At 60.6% G+C, this 14,272-nt stretch overlaps 6 protein-coding genes across 6 annotated transcripts; 4 read left to right on the plus strand and 2 right to left on the minus strand.

Moving 5' to 3' along the window:
• The first annotated feature begins 133 nt into the window (after positions 1-133).
• Positions 134-1,722, plus strand: J3D65DRAFT_297538 (peptidase C13 family-domain-containing protein). The gene is made up of 2 exons (XM_066795173.1): positions 134-771; positions 833-1,722. The coding sequence occupies exons 1-2, from the start codon at positions 248-250 to the stop codon at positions 1,488-1,490; spliced, it is 1,182 nt and encodes a 393-aa protein (XP_066657065.1). The 5' UTR covers positions 134-247; the 3' UTR covers positions 1,491-1,722.
• Positions 1,723-3,344: 1,622 nt separating this feature from the next.
• J3D65DRAFT_619840 (uncharacterized protein) lies at positions 3,345-5,405 on the plus strand. The gene is made up of 2 exons (XM_066799799.1): positions 3,345-4,137; positions 4,213-5,405. The coding sequence occupies exons 1-2, from the start codon at positions 3,390-3,392 to the stop codon at positions 5,217-5,219; spliced, it is 1,755 nt and encodes a 584-aa protein (XP_066657066.1). The 5' UTR covers positions 3,345-3,389; the 3' UTR covers positions 5,220-5,405.
• Positions 5,406-6,134: 729 nt separating this feature from the next.
• On the plus strand, positions 6,135-8,390 carry J3D65DRAFT_619847 (uncharacterized protein). Its single transcript, XM_066799800.1, has 4 exons — positions 6,135-7,279; positions 7,327-7,420; positions 7,470-7,988; positions 8,066-8,390. Exons 1-4 carry the CDS (start codon positions 6,413-6,415, stop codon positions 8,137-8,139), a joined length of 1,554 nt encoding a protein of 517 aa, XP_066657067.1. The 5' UTR covers positions 6,135-6,412; the 3' UTR covers positions 8,140-8,390.
• Positions 8,391-8,529: 139 nt separating this feature from the next.
• J3D65DRAFT_619852 (Arv1-like family-domain-containing protein) lies at positions 8,530-10,399 on the plus strand. The gene is made up of 2 exons (XM_066799801.1): positions 8,530-9,085; positions 9,158-10,399. Exons 1-2 carry the CDS (start codon positions 8,843-8,845, stop codon positions 10,112-10,114), a joined length of 1,200 nt encoding a protein of 399 aa, XP_066657068.1. The 5' UTR covers positions 8,530-8,842; the 3' UTR covers positions 10,115-10,399.
• A 100-nt stretch (positions 10,400-10,499) lies between these two features.
• J3D65DRAFT_666483 (ATP synthase subunit H-domain-containing protein) lies at positions 10,500-11,339 on the minus strand (the record flags this gene model as incomplete). Its single annotated transcript, XM_066802928.1, has 3 exons — positions 10,500-10,656; positions 10,743-10,826; positions 11,329-11,339. The coding sequence occupies 3 exons, from the start codon at positions 11,337-11,339 to the stop codon at positions 10,500-10,502; spliced, it is 252 nt and encodes an 83-aa protein (XP_066657069.1).
• A 1,319-nt stretch (positions 11,340-12,658) lies between these two features.
• Positions 12,659-14,222, minus strand: J3D65DRAFT_550601 (Mob1 family protein; the record flags this gene model as incomplete). Its single annotated transcript, XM_066797002.1, has 2 exons — positions 12,659-13,975; positions 14,028-14,222. 2 exons carry the CDS (start codon positions 14,220-14,222, stop codon positions 12,659-12,661), a joined length of 1,512 nt encoding a protein of 503 aa, XP_066657070.1.
• Between the last annotated feature and the right edge of the window lie 50 nt (positions 14,223-14,272).

Raw genomic sequence — 14,272 nt, forward strand, 5'->3', positions numbered from 1 at the left:
GTGATGCAGACCATTTCATTCTGTACCTGAAGTTGTGGTCGCGGACGAGACTAAAATTGCCTTTTTGGGGAATTTGTATGCCGAAGCTTTTCCGACATGTGACATCGTGATCCCTGCTGACCAATCGTCACTCCAAACTCCGGGTACTTGGATCGTAGGACCTGCCACGCCAATTGCTCCTCGCATGCGGGTCGACGACCGTCCAACAACCACAGCTGCTGTCCTCCCGCAGCAGTGAACCGCGACAATGGCCAACATCCTTCTGTCACTATGGCTTCTGGCCGCCCTCGTCTTAATCGCGTCCGCCGAACACACATCCAACTGGGCCGTTTTGGTGTCGACATCGCGCTTCTGGTTCAACTACCGCCACCTCGCCAACGTGCTCTCGCTCTACCGGTCCGTCAAGCGTCTCGGGATCCCCGACTCGCAAATCATCCTCATGCTGCCCGACGACATGGCGTGCAATCCGCGCAACGCATTCCCCGGGACGGTATACAACAACGCGGACCGGGCGCTCGATCTTTACGGCGACAACATCGAGGTGGACTACAGGGGCTACGAGGTTACGGTGGAGAACTTCATCCGCCTCATGACGGATCGCGTGGGCGAGGACATGCCGCGGAGCAAGCGGCTGTTGACGGACGAGCGCAGCAACATCTTGGTGTACATGACGGGCCATGGCGGGAACGAGTTCCTCAAGTTCCAGGACGCCGAGGAAATCAGCGCGTTCGACCTCGCGGACGCGTTTGAGCAGATGTGGGAGAAGAAGCGGTTGGTTTCTCTCCATCCTCTCCCCTGGCTTCGGTAAAGGCTAACGTCGTTCCTCTCCTAGCTACCACGAGATGCTCTTCATGATCGACACCTGCCAGGCCAACACCATGTACAGCAAATTCTACAGTCCAAACATCATCGCAACCGGGTCATCTGAGATCGACCAGTCGTCCTACTCGCACCACGCGGACAACGACGTCGGCGTCGCCGTCATCGACCGCTACACGTACTACAATCTCGAATTCCTCGAGACGCAGGTCCAGGACACGTCGTCGAAGCTCACCATGGGCGACCTGTTCGACTCGTACGACGAAGCCAAGATCCACAGCCACCCGGGCGTGCGGTACGACCTGTTCCCCGGCGGCGAGCAAGCGGCGCGGGAGCGACTCGTCATGGACTTTTTCGGCAACGTGCAAAACGTCGAGATGGAGGGCGTGGGCCGCAACGAGACCAAGCTGCAAGAGGAGCTGGAGTACCTCAGCCGGGTGATTGACGAGGCAAAGAGGCGCGCCGCCAACGAGTCGGAGGCTGCTCCCGGGCCGGCGTACACGGCCGCGGGGCTCAGCGAGGAGGTCAGGGTGGAGCCGCAGCGCGTCAAGAAGTTTGAGGGCCCGGCCCGTGTCATGCGCGACGGCGGGTGGAGCAAGCAGGCCGTGGGCGTGTCGGCCTTGGTCGGCCTCGCTGGTGTGTGGGCTGCTGCGTCGTGGTTTGAGTCCTAGAGGTGCATCAACGCATTCGTCTTGATGCGACTTCGGTGTACTGTATCTGGCGCAGCAATATCACCGTCTTGCTTCTTCGCCGTGGTTTGCACAAGAGTCTCCAGCAGCTGCGCCGTCAGACCGCTCATCTAGCCCGCAGTCGTTGCTTCACGCGCCGAGCCCCAGCTGCGCACCGCCAGACGGGAGTCCGGTGCACTCCGCCCTCCAGGGGCGACGTAGCGACTCCTCCATCTACGTTGCTGGGTTCGTACTGCGACCTGGACAATTGACTGGACATCCTCAGCGTCTCGACATCGACACCGCGACACAATCGAGCGCATCAATCTTGTAGTCACGCAGGCCGTGGCCGCGGTCATCGCAGCCGCCTGCTCGCAGGAGCCAAGTACTCTACTAGAGAACCAGACACGGCGCCGCGCTTGTTGGCCTGTAGCCAATAAACAGGCAGGCAGTGTGCGAAGCAGGTATGCGCCAGTTGCGACGGGGCAGACTTTGCAAGCGGAGGTCCAGAGCGGCGGACTTGTCACATACCTACCTACAGTACCTAGGCATCGCCCTGCCTTCGTGTCTGGGATGTTCGAGCGCGGCGACTGCTGCTCACTCGCGTCGTCAACATGGCGGTGGAGGGTCAAAATCCAAGTATTTTTTGGTTTCTGCAGCTAAGAGGACTCTTTATCCTCATTGTGTGGTCGGACCGTCGCCGTCTTTTTCACCTATGGCAGTAATGTAGGTAGGTAGCCAATAGCTGACTGACGCCGTTGTGAGGTGGCGCCGCTATCATAAACCCTGTTCTCATACTCCAATCTTCTTTCTTTTCTTTTTCTCTTTCTTCTTTTTCGATTTTTTCTTCTCTGTCGTTTCTTGGTCCGCTTCCTCGGCCGTTGGTTCCAACTTGTTTGCTGCGCCTTGACTACCTTGGGTAGTAGTTGGTTGGTCGCTGGTTGCTGGTTACTTACCCGTTTATGCAGCCGTGGTCGAGCTTGTGGCCGGCGATGACGTACGGCCTGCCGTAGCCTTGGGTTGGTCGCCACACCTCACCCACCCACCTACCCACATGGATTGATCTCAGCCTCTGCGGCCCAGGCTGAGCGCTCCCTCCCTCCCTCCCTGCCCTGTTCTCCACACCCACACGCACCCTTCCAAACTGGACCACAGGCAGGGCTTATGCGGCATGTACGTCATATTTCCTCTCCACAAGTGAGCCCGGCCAGGCGCATCGATGTCGGGTCAGCGACCAACTACCTACCTTACCTACTATTCCACAACACGCAGCAGCAGCAGCATCTGTTCTCCAGAATTCCTTCAGTCCCATTCGCCTTTTCTCTCTGTCTGTCTACCTACCGCACCTATTGTTCTGTGCTGCTTTGTCGGACACTCTCTGCATCATCTGTCTGCGTCTGCGCGTGCGTCTGCATGGCCTAGTCTTACCGGCCTACCTACCTGTCTAACTACCTACCTACCTACCTAATCCCTCCGTCGGTGGCTTTGCCTCACATCACATCGCATCGAACCGCCCACCTCACCTTCCTACCTCTCTCCCCACACCCACACACCCACCAAACCAAACCAACCTCGACCGCAATGACAGGCGAAATCCAAACGGTGCCGGCGCGCCACGGCGTGGCGACGTTCGTCCCGCGCGGCCACTCGATCCGCGTCATCAACACGTACGGCACGCAGACGGTCGACCTGTGGGCGTTTGCGCTGCAGCGCCCGCCGCAGGACGAGCCGGACGCCGCGCGCCGCGCTGCTGAGGAGGACGAGATACGCCGGGCGCAGGAGGAGGCGGCTGCGGCTGCGGCTGAAGAAAAGGAGGAGGAGGAGAAGGGGAAGGAGAAGGGGGAGGAGAAGGGGACGGCAGCGGGTGGGGAGGCGAAAGAGACGGGGTCTGATGTGAGGGATATGGTGGTTGAAGAGGTACCTGGGAAGCAGGTGGAGGAAGAGAAGAGGAGTCCTCAGCGGCCGACGCGCAGTTGGTCTGCCTACGCGTCGTACGTGCCCTCGCTGCGGTTGAAATCGAAGAACCAGGCGAGCTCTACCGCCGCCGCCGCAAAAGACGCAAAAGCAGACTCGCAGAGGACGGCACCGTCGTCGTCGTACGCCTCGTACCTACCAACGCTCCGCGCACGGGCAAAGGAAGCACCGCCCCCAGCTCCAGCTCCAACACCGGCAGAGTCTGCCGGCGCGGACAAGGGCGACTTGAAGGAAGACGACAAGTCGCTGCAGTCGACGTCGGACTATGTGTCGGCCGAGGAGGGAGAGGTGGAGGAGAAGGCCAGGAACGACGACGAGGACTCAGGACAAGAGACGGATAAGCAGGGCGCAGCCGAAAAAGACGGAGAAGGAAAGGAAGAACAAAACGACTTGAGCGCCTCCGCCACGTCGACCAAGAGCTGGGGCTCCTATCTCCCGTCGATCCGCAGGGGGAAAGGGTTGCAGTCGTCGGCGACGGCGGCGAAGTGGAACCCCAATGCTAAAGGCTGGCTCTCGTACATCCCCTCGGGCAAGTCGTTCACGTCGTACCTCCCCAGCAGCGGCAAAGAGGCCCTCTCGGCCTTTGCCGCGTCGCACTATCGCGATCCGGACAAGTCATATGGCGAGCAGCTGTACGAGTTTTCCAAGACGCCCGTCGGCGCGTTTAGTCTGTCTGGTGAGCATGCCTGCCCCTTTCGTTGAACGGTCAGAGATGGAGATGGATATGGATGCTGACAAGGACTTTTTGAAGCGGCCGCCGGATCTGGCACTGCGGGCTCGCTGTATGCAGCGTACAATGCGTATGTCAAGCTGCAGGCGACGCGGCGCTCGACCGAGCCCATGGAGTACCTCTCGCTGCCGCACACCATGGCGACATCGACGCACGTGTCGCCGCAGCCGGGCGACTCGCTCGTCACCAACCTGCGCAACCCGCTGCTCACGCTGCTCGACGACACGACACCAGAGCCCACCACCACTCTCCCTAGCGATGACGGCGGCAGCAGCCCGCCCACCGTGCCCCTCCGCCACGGCACGCTCCTCCCCGCGTGCGACCCGGCCGTCTACAAGCAGCTCGCGGCGCTGGCCGGCCGCGCGCGCGGCGAAGAGCACGGCTCGTGCGCCGAGAACCTCGTGCTGGCGCTGCAGTCGTTCAACGCGTCGGCGGGGCTCAAGGGCGGGCGCGCCGTGGGCGCCGACGTCACCATCAACTCGGCGCCGACGCCGCTGTCGCTGTTCCTCAACTGCGGCGTCCGTCAAGCAGGCGAGGAAGTGTGCGTGGCGCCGCCGCGCACGTACGACGGCGGCAAGATGGGACGCCCCGGCATGAAGGGCGGGTGGGTGCTGTTTCGCGCTGAGAGGGATGTTGTTGTCGTGCTGTCGGCTTGTCCGATGGAGGTGGGGGAGGTCAATGGCGGGCGGTGCATGGCGGCGAACTTTGTGGTCGAGGAGCCTCTGGTGGAGCCGCAGGCCTCAACGGCGAAGACGACGACGGCCGCGCATGAAGAAGAGGAGGCGGAGAAGCTGGCGAAGCTAGAGATGGCCAGAGCGTTTGGTCGTGCTCTGGGCGCAAAGGTTCCGCAGAGGAGCGTGAGTGTGCAGGCGCCGGGTGGTGAAGAGAGCACCGAGACGCTGGACAATAAGAGCGTGGGCAGCCAGTCGCCGACGGCTGCTGGCGAGGTGAGGAACAGGGCGCGGCCGGGCAGGAGGAAGCCGAAGAAATTGGAGAGACGCAGTCGCAGCGGTGCCGAGGTCAAGTAGGCTGGTTGGGTTCCTTCAGTTGGGTCGAGGAGTACCTAGTTAGGGGTCTGTGTGGTTGATTGAGATGAGGCTAGTGTTTCCTTTGCAAGGGTTTCGATGAGGGGATTCGCATGTACACAGCGGATTGCATAATTTTGTAGGGTACACATTGTCTGATGAAGCCAATTCCTAGTCGGTCGGTCTAGCAGCAAATGTCTTGTCCACTTCAGCCGTGACTGTGTATAAGATGTGCAGTACGTACCACCCATCGTTCCACCGAAACTAGGGACGTAGAGGTACAAAGTGACGTCACATCGAAACATTTCAGTTCCTGTCTCTCTTCATGCCGGGCATGAGCTCATTGGCATTCTCCAAATGCAAGGCCGTCGACGATCCTCAGCAGCCCTCCACACCATGTCGCGTCATCGAGTGGGTGTACAATCTTTTCCCCCTCTCCAAATTTCCCACCAGCATATCCATGCCAAACCACGGTGGTGGTCCCTTGGGCACAGAGGGCACCGGGAGTCAACTCAGGGTTTGCAAATATTGGTTCAGGTTCGAGTTGGGCGCCAGTAGCAGTAGCAGTAGCAGTAGCAGTAGTGAGATGGTGCCTGTCGCTCGGATATAGATGGTGTCAAGTGTCGACACGGTCCTCCCCCGCATCCTGGGTCGAAACAGGCCAGCTGCTGCCCCCATGGCGGGCGATCATATTGTGGTGTTGACTTTTGTCGACGACACGGGCATGCAAGGGTGGAGTGTGGACAGGGTGGACATGGAGCGGCGGCGTCATCCATGAGCAGCGGGCCGGGCGGGCAAATGGCAGGGGACGACGACCTAGTGGAGGATGCGCCCGTCAGCTGCGGCATGCTGCGCCCAACCTGAACGGCAGACCGGTGGGGGAGCATTGGAAGCCCGACTGGAGAGAGAAGCTGTCCTCGCTCTCCACTCGATGACGCATGCTGCCTTGGGCTTCTCACCTCCCGTCGTCCTCTCATCCCACATCCTCCAAGCCAACCTCGCCTTTTCCCTCTGCCCCTGCTCACCGGATCCTGCAAGCTCCTTCTAGCACTCAAAACCACGACAACCGTCTCTTCCCTGCCGTGTTTTACCACTCGCGCTAGCAGGGTCACCTTTCTCTCCCCATTCCCCGCTTCCCACTACCGCGACACTTTTTCTCTTCGTCTCACCCTCACCGACCCTCAGCAGTCGTCAACATGCCGCCCGGCTTCCGCTCTTCCACGAGCGCCCTGGACCGCTTCGACGACTTTGACCCCCCTCCAAGGCCCGTTCGATGGGACCGCGAAAAGTTTGAGCGCGTGCGGAGTCGCGGCCCCCCGTACGACGAGCGCGAAGTCTTTCGCTACGAAGAGCGCGTCCCGGCGCCTGCAAAGTCAGTCACTGTCGAGGAGCGCGTGCCGCCCAGCCGCTTCGAGGAGCGCCGCTTGTACGAAGACGACGTCTACATTGACCGGCGGCCTGGCCACCGCCCCGACTTTCTCGACCGCGACGAGCCCTCTCCAGAGGAGCTGGCCAGTCGCGCACTAGCGCCTTATCGTCGCCGCACAGTGAGAGAGGTCAGCCCGCCCGCACGCTCGTCGCGGCCGCCCATGATTCGGCGACAGTCGTCTCTCGACACGTTTGATCGCCCTCCTGTCCACCACCACCACTACTACCCGGACGAGGAGAGGGAACGCGAGTGGCGGCCGCCGACCGGCGTCGACATTCCGCTGCCCATCCGTCGCCGATCCCGCTCGCATCGCCGGCGCTCACCTCCCCCCGACCGCTACAGGGAGGAGGAGTTTGAAGAAATCAGGCACAAGGATGCCGAGCCGGATTTTAAAGAAGACTACAGAGAAGTCGAGATTCGGCGCGAAAAGAGCAAGGTGCGCAAGCCGCGCAGCGAGCGCAGCAGCAGGAGCAAGCACCGCGCGCCGTCGTCGACCAGCTCTTCCACCTCGAGTTTTGAAGAGATTACCGAGGAAGCGCCCCCGCTGCCTGGCAAAAGAGGCAAGACTCGTATGCCCAAGCGCCTTGTCCACAGGAAAGCAATCGTCGAGCTCGGCTATCCGTTTGAGGAGGAGGTAGGTATCGACATGGAATTTCCAATGGCCACAGCTGACTTTTGCAGGATGACTTTCTCATAGTAAAGCGGGCGCTGGAGAAGCCTCAGATTGATGAGATTATCAAGATTAGCGAAACCTACAGGATTGAGGACAAAGACAGTAAGTTGTGTCAATTCTGCTGCCTGAACGTTATCTAATGCGCGAACAGAGGTTACAACATACCGCTACGACAAGGAGGAAGTCGTCGAAGCGCCTCCGCCTCCGCCTTCAGTCCATGATCCGCCACCTCCGACCATTATCGAGGCGCCGCCTCCGCCTCCATCTGTCCATTCGTCCCATGCGTCCCATCACACGCACCGGTCCCACCGGTCCCACCACACGCACAAATCGCACCACACACACCACTCCCACCACTCGCCGTCTCACCACTCGCCGTCTCATCACACGCATACCGTGCGGAGCGTTTCACCTCCTCGAGAAATCATCGAGGAGCGCATCGAGGAAGTGCGTCCCGGACCTCTCGTGGTCGTCCCCGAGCACCGGCACCGCAGCGACCGCGAGATCCGCGAAGAAATCCGGGAGCTGGAACGCGAGCGGCGGGCGCTGCAACTGGAGCGCGAAGCGCGCGACCTGCGCATCACCGAGGTCGAGTACCCCGTCACCGAGTACGAGGTGGTCGAGGAGCGGCCGGCGCGCAACGTGATTCGGGTCGACAAGGATCATAAGGGTAGGTTAGCCCTTGTCCGGTCGTCACACTAGCACAAGACGAGATGGTTGTTGATCTTTTGGTGTCGGAACATGTAGTCGTACGTTCTCGAACGCGCTCGAGGCCGCCCAACCCCAAGCTTGTCGCGGCCATGATGTCCACGCTTACATAGCGGGATGTCGTCTTTATCTGTTTTGGCATGGGCACTATACCACCATCACTACGGCTTTGGTATCTTGAGCATGATGGGGAACATTAATTCTTCTTGACACGAGTCTCCTTTTTGTTTTTGATTCGTTTGCTTCTCTCACGACTTGAGAGATTGGGGGTTGGTTTTCTTTGACTAGCAAAGAGCGAGTGTCTTTTACAGGATAGATTTCGAAATGAAGCGACGGCTGAGATTGGAGCCCACGAGAAAACACATGGACGGTCTCGTATGATGTCATGATTGAAGCATTTCCTGGTCCCCGTCGACGTTTGTTGCCGTGGTCGTCGTCTGGTCGGGTCTGGTTTGGCTTCGGGGAGCGGGCCGACCAGTCGGTCCCGGAGTTAACAGGCTGGTCCGTGCACTAACTACCCCAGATTATTTCTCTCCCTCCCGTCCCGTCCGACGTCGACTCGCGACGCGCGCCGTCAACCACCCACGCCATCAATAGACTCGACGTGCCTGGCCATGCCGAACGATGTGGCCGACCTCCTCTCGCCGACGAATCCTCTCCCCATGATCTCCTGAGCACGCGGCTCTCCCTGTCTCCATTGGACCACGCACGGCACGGCCGCCATCCCCAGCGCCACGCCAGCGCTCCTCTTCTCGCATCCATCCATCCCACACACGACACCTCGACCTCGTCGCCAGCACCGCCGCCGCGGCGACAATGCCCATCTGCATCGAATGCCGGTACCCGCTGCGGACGCTGTACACGACGTACAGCAAGGCGGACGACCGGTCGCTGGGCAAGGGGGTGCGGCTGACGCAGTGCCCGCGGTGCAAGCGGTTCGGCGACAAGTACGTCGAGCACGACTTCGTGGTGCTGTTCATCGACCTGGTCTTGATCAAGCCGCAGGTGTATCGCCACTTGCTGTTTAACCGCCTGGGCAGGGAGGATGATCGGTTTGATGTATGTTTTTGGTGGTCTGTGGTTTTGGGAAGCATTTGCATAGGCTGACTTTAATGCGATTGGGATATCCAGCCGTCCATCGTCCGCCTCGGCGTCCTGCTCCTCCTCTTCGACGTCTACCTCACCTGGGCGCGCATCGAAAAGGCGTCGCCGAACCCATTCGCCTCGTCCCCATCCTCTCCTGCGGCGTCATCCGACCCTTCGTCCACCGCCTCGTCGTCGAATGCTCCCGACGCCGCGCTCCTCTCCTCCCAGCCGCTCGTCCTGCAGTACTTGTTTTTCCTCGGCCTGTGCACGGCGCAGACGCTCGCCTTCCACCTGCCGATTCGCTTTCTGTGCGCGCATCCGCCGCGTCTGTGGCTGCCGTCGATACTGGGGCGGTGGGGGAGCAGCGGCGAGGAGACGGTGACGGTGGCGGCGGGGAGTGGTAGTCATGTAATAGGAGGCGGCGTGCTGCCGCCAGCGACAGTCGCGGCGCTGGCGTCCTCGTCGTCATCTTCTTCTTCGACGACGACGACAACACAAGCACCGCCAGGCAGCCGCGCCTTACCGCCCTCCTCCTCCTCGCCCGCCTCAGGCACGACAACACCCTCGCACACCCACACCTACCCCTACCCCCCCGCGCCCACGCCCTCCCCCTACAGCACGCCCTTCATCCCGCTAATCCCGCACCACCCGCACCCGACGCCCCTCAGCACCGCGCTCCTCGTCAGCAGCTGCACCAAGCTCTTCCCGCTGCTGCTCATCATCTGGGACTACGACCTGCCGTCGTCCGCGTCCGCCGTCAGCTGGGCCGTCATCGTCAACAACGTCGCCGCCCTCGAGATCCTCATGGACTGCGGCTACCTGCGCGCGGCGCTGCTCGTGGCCGTTGGCGCGGCCGTCAGGGCGCTTGTCGGACGCGTTGTCCTGGGAAGTGTCGGGTTTGGGACGGGCATCTTTGGCGTGTTGGATGCGTTGGGCGTGCCCGGGGGCGTCGAGGGCGTGGGGAGGGCTGTCGGCGTGGTTGGGGGGTGGGTTGCAGGGTAGATAAGATCAGGCTGTTATAAATACGGAAGTGCGCAAGTCGACTGTTCAAAAGAGGAGAAAGGCAAAGCGTCGTTTTAGTAAATCCGCATCGTATCCATACATACAGGGTGGATGGCTGTATCACGGCTGATCTGCTGTCTGCCTACTGTCCATCCATCAAGAGAAGAAGCAAATCAACCCTTCAAAAACGCCCGCCTCGACACACAACACACTTTCTCAATCGGCCACCGCCGTTCGTAGTCCTACACATCTTTACCCTCCATCCCCTCTCCATCCCATCCCCCCCCCCCCCCCCCCCCCCCCCCCCCCCCCATGCCCCTCATGTCCACCTTCCCATCACCACACCCTTTCCCTTCCCTTCACCCTAAACCCTCAAAACCTCGTCTTAAAACCTGATCGCCCCCGGAGCCCCGGCAGCCTCAAGCTCGGGCCTGAGGTCGGAGCGACGTGGCGAGATGAGCGGGTGCCACTGCGCGAGGAACGTGATGGCCCACATGAGGTAGCAGGACCAGGCCGACAGGATGAGCGTGGAGCGCCAGACACTGAATGATGTCAGTCGTGGACAAGTTTGGTTAGGGAAGAAGGGATGGTGGGGAATGGGGGGTGAGGGGGGGGAAAAGAAACTTACGTCTGATTTTCGCCCTTGGGGCTGGCGAACCAGGAGAGGCCTGAGAAGGCGACGATGATGATGAGGCCGATGATGACGCTCCAGCTGTGGTGGCGGGCGTCGTTAGCTTGTTTTGGTCTTTCCTCTTCGATGGAAGACGTAGATGAAGAGAAAAGCGGGAAAGAAAGTGGGAAGGGGAGGAGAGATGTGGGGTGCTGGGAGGGGGTCGTCGTGTCTGTCTATCTGCCTGTCGGCCTAGGCTGCAAATGATGGCGGCGAGAAGAGGGTGATGTGGACGTGACTGTTGCGCATCGCCCCTCCGCTCTCTCCCCTCATCCGCATCAATCTCTTCTTCTCCGCTCTTTTCTTCCCAGCCCCGCCACTTCGTCTGCTCTTCAACTCATGCGTCGCGTCCTCGGCTCAGTGGTCTGCCGGCCGTCCAGCCAGCCAGCCAGCCTGACAGTCGGGGTGGACCTCCCTCGCCTCGGAAAAGTCTCGCAGACAGACAACCAGACAGACAACGACGTCCTTCTCACCTCCCAAACCAACCCATCCCATCTCGTCCTAAAACGAATCCAAAACTGAAATTCAATCTAAACCCACTTACCCGTTCGCCATGATGACTTCTTTCTTTCCTTGTCTTCCCTTTGCTTTTGCTCTTGCTCTTCCTTCTTGCCTTTACTTCTTTACTGCAGCCAGCTGGCTAGCTAGCTTCCTCGGTCTTGTCAATTGAGCCGGAGATTGATCGCCGAGCAATGTACGACTGGGCGGCGCTTCGTTCGTTGCTTGCGGTCGCAGCCTCAATGCTTCGAAGCTTCGATGCTTCGATGAGTGCGTGCGTGCGGTTCGTAGACGGATGTGGGCGGGCGGGCGGTCGGGTGGCAGCGTGGCGAGCGTGCGTGCGAGAGTCGCGCGGCGTGCGTGACAGCGAAACGTCAGGTCAGGTCGAGCTCGAAGTCCTCTCTCTCGGCGATGGATGTAAAAGGGTGAAGTAGGGCGACTCGGGACAGGTAAGAGGTAGGTCGAGTGGTCCAGGTCGGTCGTGGATAGATGACGGAGCGGAGCCAGCGGGGCGGAGGTCGATGCGGGCGGTGAGAGCCTGAGGTGCCTGGGGATGCGCGGGCCGCCTGTCTGGGCACTCCCCGACCTGCCTGACCTCCCTGACGACTCGGATTCGCCGGGTATGTAGGTACCTACATCATCAAGTACGTGCGGTCTTCATCAACTACATTCATTCCAATGCCATACTATATATCATACATCCATCCATCCATCCATCCATCCACAGAGAGCAAAGAAACCAAAAAGGCCCAGAGAAGAGGATCAGAAGAAAGAAGAAAAACTTCTTTGACTGACCGCGTAGGTACCTATGTACCGGTACCTACGACGATCAGACGCGCATTAGAGACTACAAAGTCATTCGATGCTAAGTGAAAGCCCGGGGTAGGTAAGTAAGTAAAGTGTGTGTATTACAACTCGTCCAACTCCATCTTCTCCTTCTGCCGCCTCATCCTTCTATCCTTCTCGTGGCCGTCGCTGTCGCCATGGATGCGTGCATGTACTGCACGACAAAGGCGATGCGCGCGCGACACGACGCAACCTAGCCCCCCTCACTGTTGCCCTGCCTGTCTGTCTGCTCCAGACTAAATCTGATCGCGCTCGCCCGCTCGCTCTGCGTGATCCAGTAACCTCGAGAACGGCCGTTGCATCCGCGACGGGCCAGTCGAGTCGAGTCGAGTCGCGTCGCGTCGCGTCGCGTCGTGTGGTGTAATGTGGTTGTAATGTGGTATGGGTATCAACTCAACCGCCGCTTCGCCGCCGCCGCCGCTGCAAAGACCATTCATTCTTTCAAAAAGGCCCGCCCGCAGCAGTCTCCCTTTACCTCCCCCCAATCAATGCGTGAATGCAAATGCTAGATGCGCTGCCGCCACACGTCCTCAGTCTTCCGTTTTGGCAGGCTCCGCAGTCGTCGCCGCGTCTGCTGTCGGCGCGTCGACAACGTCGTCGTCGTCGTCGCCGCTCTTTGCCGACGCCTTGGGTTCCGATTCTGTCGTTGGTTCTGCGTCGGCCGCGGCCGCGGCCGTGGGCTGTTCGGTCGCGTCTTCGTCCTTCTTCTCCTCGTCTGCCTCGGTTGCCGGCTTTGCTTCTGCGGGTTTCGCTGCCTCGGGCTCCTCCTCTTTTGCCTCGCCTGCCTCCTTTTTGTCTGGTTTGGCGTCGTGCGAGAGAATGGTCGTCGGAGAATCGGGCGTGATCTCGGTAATGTCGACAGAGGGGACGTCTGTCTCGACCTGCGTCTCCTGTGCGGGCTCGCTTTCGCTGCTCGTCGCCGGGTTGGACGGCTCCTCATCCTCCTTTTCGGCCAACACCTCCGACTTGATGGATTCGCCCGACTCGGGGAAGCTGTCGTCCGCAGACTCGCCCTTTGACTTGGGCTCCTCTTCTTCCTCCTTCTCCTCGATGACCGTTGAGACTGAGTGCGCGCTGGACGACGCCGTGTGCCTGTGTCTCTTGGTAGTGTTCCCCGTCACCACCGTCGCGCTCCCTGCGGCATCCGACTCGCGGCCCTTGGCTCCCTCGTCGCCATTCTTCTTCAGTATAGTTGGCACGGGGCTCGGCAGCGGCTCCGTCGGCGTGGGCGCCTCAATGCCCTCGGCCTCGGGCGGAATGGTATAGTTGTCGTTCTGAATGAGGCTGTACGTGTCGCAGACGACCTTGAACAGCTGGTACAGGCCCGTCTTGTTCTCGACCTTCCAAAACATGTCGCGGTGCTGGAACCACGCGTGCGCGTAGATGCGGTACACGCGGCGGAAGATGTTGGTCAGCTGCCGGATCTGCTGGTGCGCGCTGCCCGTCTCGGTGCCCAGCGCCAGCCGGCTCGGGAAGCTCTTGGGCGACGTCAGCGTGTTGGCCGCCCAGTCCAGCGTGTGGCAGCAGTAGTCGATGGCGCAGCACGACTTGGGCGGGTCGTGCACCGCGCAGAGGTACTGCCATTCCGACGCGCGCATCTCCGGGCATGTCTGCGCCGAGCAGGGGGGCTCGTCGGCGAAGAGGGCTATGAGGATCGAATTCGAGTGTTGGGTGAGGAAGCGGCACAGTTCGTACAGCCAAAGGGCTCGGTCGATTCCTTCCGGCGGCGTTGCAAGCCTGATCGCGGACGGTCTGTCGAGTGCGTTGGACGAGTCGGCGTCGGGTGGGTGAGTGGCGGCGTAGTGGAGGGCTTTGAGGTATTCTTGGAGTTGAAATGCAGACTCGATCTATTCCAGCGTCAGCATTTCCACCCGCACACTGCAGACAGCACCAACGCACATCCTTGAGATCTGCGAGAGGCGGTCCCTCTGCCATGTCTGCGGCCCTGGTGCCAGGACGAATGCGTCGCGACGCGCCCTGGTCCACGGTCGATTCGTGCTCGTCGGACGCGGGCGACTTGGGGCCAGACTGGTCCTCTGCGATTGGCGGCGGGCTGGGTAGCCGCGGAGAGCTGGATGGCGACATTGCGGTCATGGTGTCGGTTGTAGATTGGTTCGAGTTGGTTTGCACAGCTCGTCCGAGGC

Source organism: Phyllosticta citribraziliensis (genome assembly GCF_038025025.1).
Source record: "Phyllosticta citribraziliensis strain CPC 17464 chromosome Unknown J3D65scaffold_4, whole genome shotgun sequence".
Classification (NCBI taxonomy): Eukaryota; Fungi; Ascomycota; class Dothideomycetes; order Botryosphaeriales; family Phyllostictaceae; genus Phyllosticta; species Phyllosticta citribraziliensis.